Source organism: Ambystoma mexicanum, chromosome 10 (genome assembly GCF_040938575.1).
Source record: "Ambystoma mexicanum isolate Mex_15411 chromosome 10, UKY_AmexF1_1, whole genome shotgun sequence".
NCBI lineage: Eukaryota > Metazoa > Chordata > Amphibia > Caudata > Ambystomatidae > Ambystoma > Ambystoma mexicanum.
Genome location: NC_090932.1, coordinates 724,821,387 through 724,837,634, shown reverse-complemented (window position 1 = coordinate 724,837,634; position 16,248 = coordinate 724,821,387). Strand labels below are relative to the sequence as shown.

The 16,248-nt window shown below is 46.9% G+C and overlaps 1 protein-coding gene across 3 annotated transcripts in view; it reads left to right on the top strand.

Annotated features, from left to right (window-relative positions):
- Nucleotides 1–16,248, top strand: part of HLTF (helicase like transcription factor) — a 1,760,895-nt gene that overhangs the window by 1,077,506 nt on the left and 667,141 nt on the right. For all 3 annotated transcript variants that reach the window (XM_069618321.1, XM_069618322.1, XM_069618323.1), the window contains exon 17: nucleotides 4,246–4,384. In XM_069618321.1, the coding sequence (XP_069474422.1) occupies nucleotides 4,246–4,384 (139 nt within the window). The remainder of the gene's footprint in view (nucleotides 1–4,245; nucleotides 4,385–16,248) is intronic.

Sequence of the window (16,248 nt, the reverse complement as noted above, 5' to 3'; positions counted from 1 at the left end):
TTGTCCCCACGACTGAGGCTCAGGAACAGCGAGATCTGCAGGAACTGCCAAGAACTATGACTTCAACATTTTGTTTTCTTCATACAAAGGTACTGTGCCAACCCAATTGAGAGAGCGCCATTCTTGCAGTGAAAGTTCGTGAAACTGTCCCAACTCGCAGGTCTAATCAGCTTGTGACCCCACAAATGATTCTTTTTCACCGAAACTACTTCTGAGAACTTTTGCAAAGAATTTACTGTTTCATACCAGAACTGCTCTTTCTTATCCAGAACACTAGCCCATTGACTTTGGTCAGGCCTATTGACTTGAATTTATTCTGGTGAACTTAAACTATTTGCACTGTCTAGAAAGTATATGTAATCTATTCTACTTACTTTTGTCCTTTTTGCTCTCTGCTAAGTAACTGAACTGCCTTTTGGTTCCTTTTTCAGGGGAGCTCAAACTGTCTCAAAAGCTTAGAGTTTTGTATTGAAGTGTATTGGTCTATAATATTAAGTTGTCTTCTTCTAGTGAAATGTTTTATAAATGATTGTGTAAATAAATTAATAAGTGTTTTACCAAGAAACCTTGAGTATAAGTGTCTACTTGAACCACTGTGATTGAAAGTCCTCTGTGTAACTACTTGTACTGCTCACATTCACTCTTGAGATAAGCCTGGCTGTTCAGCTCGCTACCAACAAACTGTGTGGTACAGACTTATACCAAAGGTTGGTCTTGCTTACACCTGTAGTCCTAATTGTGTGTGGTGGTCCCACAGGGTACTGCATGCAATTTTGCCTAACATCACTCACCTGTGGTCCTCCAAGTGAAGTTGACATTAGAAACTAAACCCCACACCCTGAGGAGAATGGCCCCGACTGCGCTTGCGGACACTTCGCTAGCGTGGACATTGAGGCCTTCTTTGAGAATAATGCAGGATTGTTTGTAAGATACGCCAGCGTCTGGGAAACATTTAAAGTATGGTTCTGTGGTATGATGATAGCCTCCACGACAGGCTTACTTAAAACTGCACGTAGGGAGCTGGGGGAAACCGAGGAAGGGTTGGGAAGATTAGAGAATGAATATGGCAAAACTGGGGATAGAGCACTTCTGGGATCAATTAAGGGAAACCTTCTCAAATTTCGAGACTTGTCGGACCGCAAAGTAAGATTTATGGTAAGAAATGTGCAGGTCTAGAGATATGGAGAGGAGGAACGACCGGGTCATCTAATGGCAGGCTTGATTAAGGGAGAAAGAGATGTACACCATATCAATGGCATTACTAAACCAGACGGAGGCCTTACCATGAAATCAGAAGAAATAAATGTAATGTTTAAAGAGTACTATCAAAACCTTGACGCCAATGCTGACACAGCAACTAGTAATGAAGTAGCTAGCTACTTAACAGGGACAAAACTACCTACTGTGAACCGGGAGGCAAGGGAAAAACTAAACCGCCTTATAATACTCGAAGAAATAACAGAAGCCATAACATCGCTTGCTTCCAGCAAAGCGTTTGGCCCGGATGGGATAGGGATTGAGCTCTATAAAACATACAAGAATATACTTGCTGCCCTACTACTAAAGGTTTGGGAAGAATCATGTAACTCGGTGTGAATTCCTGCCCTCAATGTCGGAAGCAGTAATTACAGTCCTATTAAAACCTGGCAGACCCCCGAACGAGATGGCATCATATTGCCCACTCTCATTGATAAATGTCGACGCTAAAAAATATTCTCAAAGATATTGGCGAATAGGCTCCATCCACATATGTCTGAGTTGGTACATGCGTACCAATCGGGCTTCATCCCCGGGAGGTGGACAGCCCTGAATTCGTGCAGACTATTTGGAACAATGGCCCAGCTGAAACCAAAAGCATCTGCTGCAGCTGTCATATTAGATGCCGAAAAAGCCTTAGATTCTGTATATTGTAATTTTCTGTTAGGGGCACTACGTTGCTTTGGCCTGGGTGAGGGCTTCATGAAACACGTAAAGCTGCTATACGAAGACCCGAGAGCCACAGTGCACACTAACTACGCTGAATCCATTAAACTCGCGAGAGGCACACGACAGCGATGTCCCTTCTCCCCTCTGCTGTTTGCACTGACTATAGAATCGCTAGCAAGTAGGGTCAGAGAGCTCCATGGCCATAGAGGAATACACATATGGGGTCCCCCTCAGGTGATATCATTATACACGGATGACACTCTTTTATATCTCAGAAACCCTGCAGATAATATAGAGCCAACATTTACAGAACGAATTAATTTCACACTACAAAATTAACAAAGCAAAGTCGGAACTATTCCCCTTGACAGATAATGCCACAGAACCAACAGAATTACATGGTCTGAGATGGTCAGAAAACACGGTTACATACTTGGGGGTACAGGTGTCGCGTGATTCTACAGAACTGTTCGAAAAAACCATGAAGAATACCTAAACAAATTAGAACATAAACTGAACTTGTGGACAAAACTCCCTATCTCTGTACAGCAGAATCGCAATGCTAAAAATGGTGATTGTTCCCAAATTAAATTTTTTCAGCACCATTCCGATATGGCCTTAGCGAAAGTCTTTTTTTTTTTTTTTTTTTTTTTTTTTTTTATTACCAAACTGGGAACATTGGTGGTGGGATTTGCATGGGGAAGGGGAACCACCTGTATGAAATGGGAATCCCTCACTGAAACATACGACAGAGGGGGCCCTTTCGGCTCCTGATTTCGAGTTATACTACGTAGCTGTCCAGGCGCACTACGCAGGATTCTGGTATAGCCAAACCCAAATGGCACACAAAAAAATTGGAAACATATGGGGCAGCCCCATTTGATATTAAAACAGTCCTATTGAGTGAACGCCATACAGACATATGCCCATATGATCCGGTACATACCACTGTAGATGCTTTGAAGCGGATAAATGATAAAATAGGGATTAAAACCCCATACTGTAATATAATACCTCTATGGAACTGCCCAGGACCCCTCCCATCCCCCCAACCCTAGATGCATACATCCAGAAGGCATGGGATCCCGAAAGGGAAATTCAACTTGGGGACATTTTCCCTGATGGTAAATTTGTCACAATAGAAGAATTCAAAAGCAAACTAGGAGACAACCCTGTGCGCAAACTCCAGTATTACCGTATGAGAGCTGCAGTGAAAATGAAATGGCCAACGTTCCCACTGGAACCTGTGACAAACGATTGTATTGCTATGTTTGGACAGGGAGATAACAGAAGAGGCCTATTGGCTAGGATATATGCAAAAGTACAAACTGAGATAAACCAACACAGCACTGTGAAAGGTAAGTGGGAAAGAGACACAGGCAATGCAATTGACTTTGTGCGTTGGAGGAAGTACTGTGACCTCACTACAGAGTATCACTGAATACACGACTACACACCGGCACAGACCTCACACTTTAGTCCAGACACCACCCCAATATGCCCGAAGTGTGTAAGTGAGAAAGTAGACACCATACACATGTTTTGGAATTGCCCCCCCTCCATCCCCCCGATTAAGGTTTTTGGCAACAAATTCTGGAGATGCTGCACGAAATGACTGATATACCCCCAACACTTCCCTCTAAAGTATTTACTTGGTGATATTGGGTAGGTTAAAATAACAATGCAAAGACTCTTCAATATGGTCTGTGTATTACCAAACAATCTACTCACATAGAAGGTATAAGGTACACCTATGACTCGGCAATGGCTAAAAGAAATGATATTTGTTAATGACAATGAAGAGGGATATGGAAGTACAGTGGCAGCATCCAGTAGAACCAAGGATATTTGGGGCACGTTCCAAATGTACATGAATTGACAACTAGAATAGAGAATGCAATACATAGATAGAAACTGTAATGTGCATTCACTAGTTGATGACACCACCATGTACCATGTTGTAATGACTACAATATGAAAAGAGGAGAGATATAGCTCGTAAATATAATGATGTACATTAAGAAGATATCAAGCAAAATGTGATGAGTGCTCTGTACCCCACTGCAGAATGTTAAAGTTAAAAAAATAATAATTCTGCGTGTTTCCAACATTGAGTTAGGAATATTAAAGTATGTGAATTTATAAAAGTCATCTACAATTAGTTAAGTCACTTATTCATTTCTCGTGATAGAGCCAGGCCCCATGTATTTTCTAAACAACTCTGTTTATGTATAAGAGTATGATTCATAAAAGGGACTAGGATTTCCTTTCTTTGGTATCTAATATTACATGTTTAATTCAGAAACCTTTGTATTACAGAACAGGAGTGAAAGCCCATTACACAAAATAAAATGGCTTCGAGTGGTGCTTGATGAAGGGCATACAATAAGAAACCCAAATGCTCAGCAGACTAAGGCAGCATTGGAATTGGATGCTCAAAGACGATGGGTATTGACAGGTACATGCATTTAGTTGATGTATTTTCGTTTCAGAGATATTACTTGGTAGAAAACATTACCTTTATTATGTCACAAATGGCACAGAATCTTTGGAGACTCGAGGACAGTTCAGTGTTTTATATTGCTGAATGTGTGGGCCCTATGACTGTCCGCCCCCCTCATCTAATGTACCCTCCACCCTAGCTGATGCTTTTTCTACTCCAAGGTGACCTATATTTTCAGTTTTAAACCAAGCCATATTCCAAGCCATGAAGGTTTTAATGCAAGTACACAGTCAGGTTTCTTAAACGTGACTGTTTTGAAATGAATTTTACTTACATTTAGGTGAGGCAATGAGAAAGAATTCTCAATGAAACAGTGAATGAATTCTATTTAATTTGGTTTTCTGGGATGTATGCCAATTTCATCTTTGTTATGGAACACTGTGAACAAAGTGCAATCCAAGTTACGGAGATAACGCCAGTCATTCTGGAAAGCGTTCCAAATGCCTCAATTGTGGTAAAAAACAAAACGACATGTTCTACATTAATAACAATCTTTTAAAGAACATGTTTTGGGTTTTGGGTTGGTTTGAGAGGTTACTTGTGTGCAAGATATTTTATGTTCAAAACAGATAGGTAGTAATGCCCACTGTCACAATGCGTATGGCCAAAGAGGGCTCCCACCGCCTCTTTTTGCACAATATATACTAATGCCACAACATATTTTTCGCAAATTGTGTTGTGGCATTAGTATATATCTTTTAAAGAGCTACAATGTTTCATGGCTTAGTCAGTATGGAGGAGGATGAAAATGCTGACAGTATGAGGATGACCTCACCAGCATTTCCCCCTTGTGTTAATTGGTTGAGAGGATCAGTGCCCTCATCAGCATTTTGCCCCATGATGCTAATTGGTAAAGGGTAAAAGTGACCTTGGCAGCATTTTACCCCTGATGCTAATTGAAGTGACCTCTGCAGCCATTTGCTCCTTACTCTAATTGGAAGAAAGTGATCTAAGCACAAGTGCGACTATAAAATGAGATGGCTCTGGGAGAGAGGGCGCTGTTCAGACCGGAGGCTGGAAGAAGACAGGAGCCGACTGGAGGCTCCCTTTATGCAAGCCAATACAGAGGGGAGGGGGGAAATCTGCCTCCTTTTTTTGGCTAGATTCTGAAGCACCTGAAATTGTATTATTGGGCTTTTGAGTCTCAGAAAGACTTTACTTTTTGCTTTTTTCAGCAGAACACATTTTTGAAGAACTTTTTACTGAGCAGTATGGGGAATTTTGCTACCTCTGACAAACAGTTCACTGCCTATTCACAATTTCTTCTTGGATTGGGAAGACTGAAGTCTTTCGGGCATCCTGCCTACACAGCTAATCTCCCTACCTTCTAAGGATAGTAGTGAGTATGATCACCTGTTTTACCCATCTTTAAAATCAAATTAGGAAATAAGATAGGCCAGATCATTCTATGAGGTTGCCTATTAAGATCTGAGGAGGTAGACAATTACTTTTGAAGTGGCTATTATGATTTTGAAATGATGAATCTTGAGGCAGTGACAATGATAGCTGCTTAGTCATTAATACATTTTTGCATATTAAGTGTTATGTTTAGTGATAATAGCAGTGTTTCTATATTTCTTATCATAAAAAATATTTACACTATACAGAATAGTGTAAGAGCATTCATGGAGTGTTCATTACTGAGAACCTTATCACAAACATGTGAACACATGCACCATGTGGGGGGCATCTTTCTAAAAGTATTGTGTATTGCTATGTCTTTAATACACACACAGGGTTACTGGAAGGTATGAGCAGTGGGCAATCAATCAAATATAATGGGACATTAGTAAGCCTCTACTGCTGTTGAATGAGAGTAGTCTCCCACTGCAGGGGCGTGTTGCTTACTCTTTCCAGATGCAGTGACCGGAATGGGCTTTTCCCTACCTCTACTCCTACCGCAACCCCTGCTGGGGGAGTCTTGGGCACTCCCCTGGAGGTGGAGGGAAAGCTCGGAAGGTAGGGGTGATAAGAATCTTGTCACAGGTTGGTGCATTGTTTTGTTTATTTCTGTAGCATTTTATGCCAAAGCCCTTAACAGTAATTAATGAAATGATACATAGTAACAACAGAAAAAGTCAGAGCAAGAACAAAGAAAACCAAACAGTAAGAAAAATGGCACGATGAACCAAAAATAAAATCAAGGAACAAAGTCTGTCATGCATGATATGGAATTTATAACGCGCCTGTACATAAGTGTTTCTAGGCGCGGAAAGACAGGGAGGGGAAAAAGAAGGGAAGACAAAATAATGATCTTACGCCTTGTGTCATTCAGATTGCGCAAGTGCGGGGAAGAGGGGAGGGGAGAAGTGCCAGGGGGGAGGCGGAGGGGGGAAGTGCAGTTAACTCAAGTGCAGCTCAGTTGGTGGCTTATAAGTGCAGAGAGAAGAGACTGTAGGGTTGCAGATATAGACCCTTAAGTGCAGGGGAGCCGGGAGGCAGTGCCAGGGCAACTAGACATGCAGGAGCCTGGGCCCAAGTGTGACCCGTGCGCGGAGCAGTCGGGTGCATCAGCAGGGGAGAGGAAGAGAGAAAGTGGAAGCAAAAATGAGTCTTGAGTTGCTTCCGGAACGGGAGGTGGTTCTGCTAGAGTTTGAGAGCGGCAGGGAGGCTGTTCCAGAGGGAGGCCCCAGCCGAGTAGCTAGACCTGCCCCCAAGTCTGTGCTTGGAGAAGCATCTAATCCTCAGAGAGAGTTGGAGGTGTATGAGTGAAGAGCTCGAGAAGGAAGAGGATTTGGAAGAGAAAGTTGGAGGTAGAGCGGTGCCAGCGCCCCAGAAAGTCTTGTGAACGTTGCAGAGGGTCTTGAAGTTGATCCTTGCAGCCACGGGGAGCCAGTGAAGAGATTTCAGAGCTGGAGAGATATGATCCCTGGGCTTGAGGCCAAGGACAAGTCTTGCAGTCCTGTTCTGGATAAGTTGAAAAGGTAGAAGAGTAGAGGCAGGAAGATTTAGAAAGAGGCTGTTGCAATAGTACAGCCTAGAGAGGACCAGACCTCTGGAGACTGTGAGCTTCTGGGGGAAAGTGAGGAAAGGAAGCCTTGCAGGAAGGAGCAGCAAGAGGGCCCAGAGTGGGCGGCCAGAGTGAGACTAAAGGAGGGGTCAGGTGTCCCGATTTGGAGAATCTATCTTACTGGTATTAAGGCAGAGATCATTGGCGGAACAGCATTCCTGAATTGCGGCCAGACATTCTGGTATCAGCGAAGAAGAGGAGGTGGCTGAGGGGAGCCTGAAAGAGAGCTGAGTGCTATCTGCATAACATTGAAAATTGGAGCAGAAAATAGCAATGCGGTGGGCAAGATTTGCCAGGTAGTGGTTGAAGAGCCAGGGAGAGAGGTTAGACCACTGGGGAACACCACAAGTAGAGGGAGGGATTAAACAGGAAAGACCCCAGTTGGATCCGAGAGTGTTGGTGAGTAATGAGGTCAATCAGGCCAGGGCCTGATCAGTAATACCAAGATTGTTGCGGCCGATTGAGCAGGATGGCATGGTTGACCGTATCAAAAGCAGAGGAGAGATTGAGGAGGATGAGGACAGAAGGTAGATTAGAGTCAAGATTGGAGAACAGGTATTCACGGGTGTTCACGAGCGCAGTTTCCGTGCTTCTGGCAGCTCTGGAGCCAGACTGGTGGTCATGGAGGCAACCAACAGATTAATTATGTAGATTAAGCTGGGAGATGGCCAGCTTTTCTAAGAGTTTTCTCTGGAAAGGAGTGATGGAGATCGGGCGATCGTTACCAGAGAGGAAGTATCGGCCGAGGGCTTCTTTAGATGGGGTTGAACAAGGGAGTGCTTAAGGGGGAGGGGAAGTTCCAGTGGCAAAGGAGTGATTGTAGAAATTGGACAAGGCTGGAGCAAGGGTGTTGATGTGGTCCTGGTTGGTTCTGGATGAGAAGTGGATAATCTGCTTTTAACAAGGCTTTTTATAGATCAGACTTATCCAGAAACATTATCAGGGAGGCAGGAGTGGTAGAGGAAGAGGTAGAGAGAGTGGACAGGATGCCGTGAGTTTTAGTGGTGAAATGAGAGGCCAAGGCCATGCAGAGGGCATGGGAGGGAACAGGAGAGGTAGAGACTGCAGCAGAATTGGCCAGCTCCTTGAGGATTTTGAAATGTTTTGCCTAGATGCGGGCTTGGATGTAGGTTCTCTTCTTGGAGAGGCAGAGTCTGTACTGCCGGTTTGTCATGGGGTGCGCCCGATGCTTTCTGCTTCCTCTCTGCCGCCCCCTACCCTTGCGTTTAAGGGCGGTAAGGTCGGAATCGTACCAAGAGTTGCACTTGGATTTGGGCTTCAACCCGATCCTCGTGATAGGACATCCAGAGTGTTAGAGAGATAGTTAGAGAGGGCTGTGTCCGGGTGCGAGTGTGGGGGAAGCTGGATAAAAAGGTTGGACTGATTTAAGAACAAAGACACGCCTCTTCCTTAAAGTCAGGGTCATCTGGACAACAAGGATCACACAATTAATTTATAGGCTATAGTTTTCAGCACACACTGGGACGTGAGCTTTGTTAATTTCAAATTTTAACAAAATGCACCTCGTATGTGTTCTACCAAATGGGGAATTAATGAAATTGATATTTTTGGTTAAATAGGCTAAGGATCTACAAAGTTTTGCGCCCACCCCACCCACTATAAAGGGAAAGGATTCAAGGCAAGCAGACTCCCCCACCTTTTGGTTTCCCAGGGCTCAGTTCTACTTGCATAGCAAGACCCTGTTTAAGGCTCAGGAAAGCCAGCTGCATCTCAGGCTGCTCTGGAAGGATAGGACAGGGGTCTGGTCACTCCACTCTCAAAGATGGCCGCCCACTCTCCACCATTGGACCCAGTCAGCTTTGAGGCCTTCTTGGAGATAGACAGCTCCACCCAGATGCCCTCTCGGCAATATCCTCCTTACAGCTGTTTTATGTTAAGTTTCAGCAGCCTTCCTGCTGGTCTGTCTCTTCTCTCTGTCCCCCTGTCTTTCTCCTTTTTCTCTCTGTACCCTTTTAGTGCAGTCCCCCTTATATAGCAACGATGACACCACCCAATTTTACAATTTTCGGGAAGCACCCTGCAATAATCCCTGTCACTAGTCCCTTCAATTGACGTCAAATCTTGTGAGATCCTTACGGCTAATGTACCCATTTCCGACTCTCAAACGCTCACGATACATCTTATCTATAGACCTCCAGGCCCCATTGGTGCATTCGAGGAGGATATTTCTACCATCCTATCGGACAACCTGAAAAATACCTCTGACTCCTGTTGGGGATCTCAACCTGGGTTTCAATGACCCTAAAGACCAGCAAGCCATAGCCATCGCCAATGTGCTAAAAGAACTCAGCTTTATCCAAAGAGCATCCTTACCCACTCATAACAAAGGGAGAATATTAGATTGGGTGGCTGACTTTACCTGTAATGCCTCAATCACTGCTAGTACTCCTCAGTTATGGACTGATAACCATCATATAGCATTCACTCTTGCAGTTAAAACCCTTTTACTTATAAACAGCCCATTAGCACCGTCCATCATAACTAGAAATAAGATGAACATCACGGCAGATAAGCTCATCTCTATCTTAATACCCACCCTTAACTCATTGCCAGATACTAATGACCCCTTCCCCCTAGTAGACACCTATAACAAAACTATGACTAAAGCCTTAGATACCATTGCCCCACTTAAAATGAGAAAGAGCAAACCTAGAGCTCACCTAAACTCCTGGTTTACTCCACACCTCAAAACTCTAAGAGCTGAAAAGAGAAAATGTGAAGTAGATTGGAGACACTTACCCTCAGACAAAAACAAATCAAATCTTATGAACATCTCGTCGCTTTACAAGAAAGAAATACTACTTACCAAAAAGGAAACCTATAACAGAATTCTCCAAGCCAACTCCAGTACAAAGGAACTTTTTGTAATACTAAAAGAACTAGAAACTCCGGTCCCAGTACCAGATAATTGTGTTAAAGACAAACTCTGGTGCTCTAATATTCAGAAGGCCTTAACCAACAGTCACGTTACTTCAATCCAAAATTGCCAACAAAAAAGCTAGCATACCCAATAAGGCCAACCCGGCTAATACGTTGCCACAACTAAATAAACCAGAACAACGCTTCAACTTCTTTAAATTCTCAATCCTTGCGGTTGAAAAAATCATTTTCTCCCTCAAACCATCAAACTGTCGGGGAGACAAATGCCCTGTCCAAATCATTAAAGACGCCACAAGAGACCTAGCACCTTTCATAACTAAGCTAATTAATGCATCCTTCACCACGGGTATCATCCCCAATAACCTAAAGGAGTCCTGGGTCCTACCTCTCCTCAAAAAACAATCACTAGACCCCACTATACCCACTAACTATAGGCCGATCATGACTGTGCCTTTCTTACTTAAAATCTTAGACCGGGTGGCATATCTCCAGATTCAGGAGTACCTAGAGTCCAATCATCTCCTTGGAGTTCGCCAGTCGGGCTTCAGGCTGCAACACGGCACTGAAATCGCCCTGATCGATCTCAAAGCTCAGATCGACCAACTCTGAGACAGAGGCGTCACAGCTTTGCTGCTTTTACTGGATCTCTCGGCTGCCTTCGATTTGGTGGATCACAAGGTCTTATGTAATAATCTTGACTCTGCAGCCCATTTTTCACAGGAGGCCATAGCTTGGATCCAGTCCTTTCTGAGCAATAGGACCATGAGGGTCTTCTCGCCTTCAGCAGCAGACCCCATTCCCATCACATGTGGGATGCCACAGGCACCCCTTTTTGATGCTCTGGACAATATTGGTGTCACTTACACGAACTATGCAGATGATACCCAGATTCTCATACCGCTTACCGGGGATTATGATAAGGATTTGGCCTTGGTGAATAAAATCTATCTCATCAACCACGCATGGATGGCCAACCATGGACTATGCCTGAATGATAACACCAAGCTTATTATTCTGGGGACTACTTTCAACCTTAATAAACTTAGCTCTAAATACTCCTCCTTTAACCTTGATGGCAACATCATTAAAGTAGCTAAAGAGGTAAAAACCTTGGGTTTTTGCCTCAACTCCACCCTATCCCTACGGAAACAGGTCAATGTTAGGGCATCAGCTTCAGCATACACATGCAAGCTGATCAGAGCAGGCAAACCAGTCTTATCCAAGACTAGCTGTACCACTCTAGCCCGTGAATTAATTCTGTCCAAATTGCACTATTGTAACGCCCTATACCTGGGTGCTAGCAAGTACATTGTTAACAAGATCCAAATTCTACAGATTAATGCCTTGAGAGCAGCACAGGGTATTGCTAGAAGAGAGCCTATTTCAGACACAAGTTGACAAAATAAATGGCTGTCGACAAGCGACAAAATCTGGCTCAAATCCATATCGCTTATCCATAAATGCCTAAACAACGCTGCACCCCGCTACCTGAGTGAGAGATTTAGCAGAAAAATCTCCAGCCGTCCCACCAGGTCAGCTAACAGTAATTGCCTAGTTGTACCTAGGTTTCAACTGCCTAAAGCCGGGGGGAGCAGCTTCCCAGTCAAAGCAGCTCAACTATGAAACTCCCCCCGCCCCCCCACACATGTTTCCTGGGGGCAGACCAAACCTTTCAGAACTTCAAATACAATGCCTCGAAATGGCTGAGAGAAAAGGACCATTAATTCTCTACACTAGACAGTCCTCTGTTCCATTTATTACCTAATCAACCCTATCGCTATTTGACACCATAGAGTGCATTTTGCTGTTTTATTATTTGTTGATTTATGTAATTACGTGTTGATATTTCATATCTCCTGTACATAGGTGTCACTTGGACCTCCGATTGTATGATATTTGTAAATGCTGTACATTTTCATGTAATCTTTATATGTAACTGTTTTGTTGTAAAACAATGTATGACATCCATGTAACTGCGTAACCTTAAGCTGAAAGTATTGATGTATCTTCTGCGCCCTGATACCCTTGGGTCTGGCGCGCATTCCAAATAAAATAAACAAACTAAGATTGGACAGTTGACCTTCTCTCTCTGTCCAAACCTAGCCTCCAAGTCAGGATTGGTTTAGTGGTCTGGAGCAACATTTGGCAATTCCCATATGTCACCATCTTTTGTTATCCTTTCAACTTGTTGGCAAAAACTAGTTGTGTAACACATCATAATTTTACTAGGAACACTAAACATATTTTCTGTTTCAGCTGATCATGGGGAATTAGCTAAGCCGACCACCAAATCTGTATCATGTAGCACGGCCCTGTGGTAACTTTCTGCTGTTTCCATAAAAAGCACAACAGTTCTCCAGCATGGGGTCTGGCATGTATTCACATGCTCATGAATATTCCCCGTCGCCAGGCCGGGAATCCTTTGTAACGAAAAAATCAGTATCAGTTTCATTTCTGATCTGTCTTTCTTAGTAACCAATCACTGGCCTCTGGGTCATACTGCCCCCAGCCAATGACTGCCCTCTCCCTAAGCCCCGCCTCTGGCAGCCATCCGCAGATTTTTACCGCACGCTCAAGTGTTGGGAGTCCTCATGCTTTAGCTCTCGAGTTTTTGCTGCGTTTTCGCACTTTTTCAGGAGATTTTCTCATTTTTTTCGGTTTAATCGAGCCTCAAGCTCCTCCGTTTCTACTTCCGATAACTGGGACCAGTTTTGGAATTCTTCTACGCCCCTCAAGGGTGAAGTTTTTGTCGAGTTTACACTTCTTGGAGGATTCCGGAAGATCTGCGGCCTACCGCAACGGACATGGCCCAGGACAAGGGAAGCTCAACGCCCAGATCCAAGCTGTTCAGGTGCTGCCCTGGATGCGGATTGCAGAACGTTTTCAAGGAGGACGAGCACTCGCGTTGTCTCTACTGTCTTCATGAGGACAAGACGCACGTGGAGAAGGACTGTGCGTTCTGCAAGAACCTTTCGGAAACGGACCAAACAAGATCGTCGTTCCCGCCTAGCCGCCTGGCTGGAGAAGGGCACAGCAGGTGAGAAGGCGAAGAAAAAGTCTGAGCAGGCTTCTAAGTCCTGTGAGGGCGCCCCGGCGACAGGGGCCCAACAGAAGGCCAAGCACCGCAAGTCCGCGGGCACCGGGAGCGCTGAAAGGTCGGGCTCTTCGGGTGCCAGGCAGGGTGCTACTTCCCCAGCACGTTCAACCACGAGCCAGCGCTCTGATTCGCGGAAGAGGAAGTCTGAGAACCCGGGTAAGCCGCTGGAGCAGACCCGCTCGATCTCGAAGGGGGAGCGAGGCGCTGACCCTCCCCCCAAGGCAAAGGCCCAGGACGCACCTAAGGTGGTGAGGGCTTTGATCCATCCGGCAAAGGCCTCTGTCGAAGTGGTCGCTGCGACCCTGGCGAAGCCGGCTGAGACTACGCCAGTGGAAACGGCCTCTGGGCCCAGAGTATCCCTGCCAACGCGGAGGGAGTCCTCCTTCCAGCCCATCGTTAAGACCCCCGTGAAGCCCCCGGCCGATAAAGATGGGGGGGGCGGTGGCCATTACAGACTCTGAATCAGCCTCTGAGGAGGAGCTGGTGGAAACCGAGAAAGGCCTCAACGAGAGGTCCATAGGCCTCAACGAGAGGTTCATAGGCCTCAACGAGAGGTTCGAGAAGGTTTGATCCCAGGGGATGGTCCCCGCTGACGTGATCGAAGATAGTGACGATGGCGACGTAGATGGCCCAGTGGAACGGCCATCCAGTCTGTCGCAGCTATTACCCGAGCCCCAGGATAGCTCGGCGGCCATTTTGTTGGCAATCCAATCCTTATGTACCGAGATAAGGACGAGATTACCACGGACCCCGACGGAGGATCCAGAACCGGGCACGTCGGAAAGCCCCCCCCGAACAAGCGGAAGAGAGTCCACCCCGCTCCGCCCTTCGTGCCGGCGAGGCTTGTGGACCCCTCGTCCTCACCGGACCCTAGAGAGGATACAGCGACGGACACAGCGACTGGGACGGACGATGATGGTGGCGATGACACAGCGGACATCCCGTCATCAACCCCCGCGGGCTTCCCCAGCCGACGAAATTGGCTCTTTCCACGCCATGATAACCAGGGCATCAAGCTCTTCCAGCTCTGCCTTGAAGAACAAAAAAAGGAAGGGTTTCTGTACCAACGACGAGCAGCCAAGAGGAAGACGGCCCTCGCGGTGCCTTTGCTCGACGACATCTGGAACGAGGGGCTTGCTGTCCTCAAGAACCCTTCCACGGCACCCGCCAAGAGGGACAAGTATGAGAAGAAGTACCGAGTCCCTGATGCCGCTCACTTGTGCCTCAGGGCCCAGCCCACGCCGGACTCTGTCGTCTCGGCAGCGTCTAAGAAGAAGGCAGCGGGTCCGGCGGCTTCAACTTCCACTTCCCCGCCGGACAGCGAGGGCAAGAAGTTGGACTCCATCGGACGACGAGTCATCTCATCGGCGGCGACGACGATTAACGCGGCCAATGCCTTAGCGATCGTGGCCCGCTACGACAGCAAGCTCTGGTTCAAGATAGCTCCCCTGCTAGACTTTCTACCTGACAAGAGGGCGAAGCCCTAGAAATTCTGCAGGAAGGCGAGGTGGCGTCGGATCACGCCATAACGGTGGCAACGGACATTGCCGATACCGGATTTCGCCAACTGGGCAACAGAGTTTGCCTCCGACGACGAGGATGGCTCAAGGCGACAGACTTTCGCCAGGACGTCCAGACCAGAGTGTTGGACATGCCGTTCGACGGCAACAACCTCTTTGGTAAGGCGGTGGACGAGTCTCTACAGGCCATCAAGACCGACTCGGAGACGGCCTGGGCCCTAGGGGTGCTTCAACAGCGACGGCCCTTTCGGAGCTCCGGAGGCAGACAGGGTGTCTGCAAAGGTTCCTCCACTTACCGCCAGGCGGCCCGCTCCTCTTCCCAGGAGGCCTACAGAGGTCGCGGCAAGCAAGGGGGATCCCGCCATCGTCGCCAAGGATGCCAAGGCGGCAAGGCTGCCTCCAAGCAAGACTGACCCAGCCGTGTTGTCGGGCCCCCGCCGAAGCACCCCAGTGGTAGGCCGGCTGACAAAGTTTGTCAGCGTGTGGGAGTCCATCTCCACCGACCGTTGGGTGTTGGACACCCTGGCCAACGGGCACTCGCTGGAATTCCAAAAGGTGCCCTCGCATTCCTCCCATGGCCAGGAAGGAAAATGACGTCCCTCAACTGCTGTTGGAGGTAAGGGCGATGCTCAAGAAAGGTGGCTTCGAGCTTGTCCCCAGGAGGCGCTGGGGCTCCGGAGTGTACTCCAGGTACTTCCTCGTCAGGAAGAAGACAGGCGGTTGGCGCCCCATCCTGGACCTGCGTCGCCTAAACAAGTACATCAAGGCGCAGAAATTCAGGATGGTCACCCTCCAGCACGTGCTGGGACAGCTGGAGGAAGGCGACTTCCTGTCGTCTTTGAACCTGGAGGATGCTTACTTCCACATCCCTATTCTAAAAAAGCACAGGAAGTTCCTCAGGTTCGTGGTTCAGGGACGCCACTACCAATTCAGAGACCTACCGTTTGGATTAAAGTGCCTGGCACCAGTGGCGGCGTGGCTCCGCCTTCAGGGGATCCACGTTTACCCCTACCTGGACGACTGGCTAATCCAGGCAAGGACAAGGGAACTTGCCGTCGAACACACGGCAAGGACCGTCCGGTTGCTCACAGAGCTGGGGTTCGCCATCAACTACCCCAAATCCCACCTGGTTCCATCGCAGATAGCACTGTTTATGGGAGCGAAGCTCGATACAGTGGGGCAATTGGCCTCCCCTTCAGAGGCGAGGACCAAGACCATCCTGGGCAAGGTGCAGCGCCTGCTAGCCACGGACGTGGCCAGGGTGAGGTCCATCAAGTCCCTCCTCGGGATG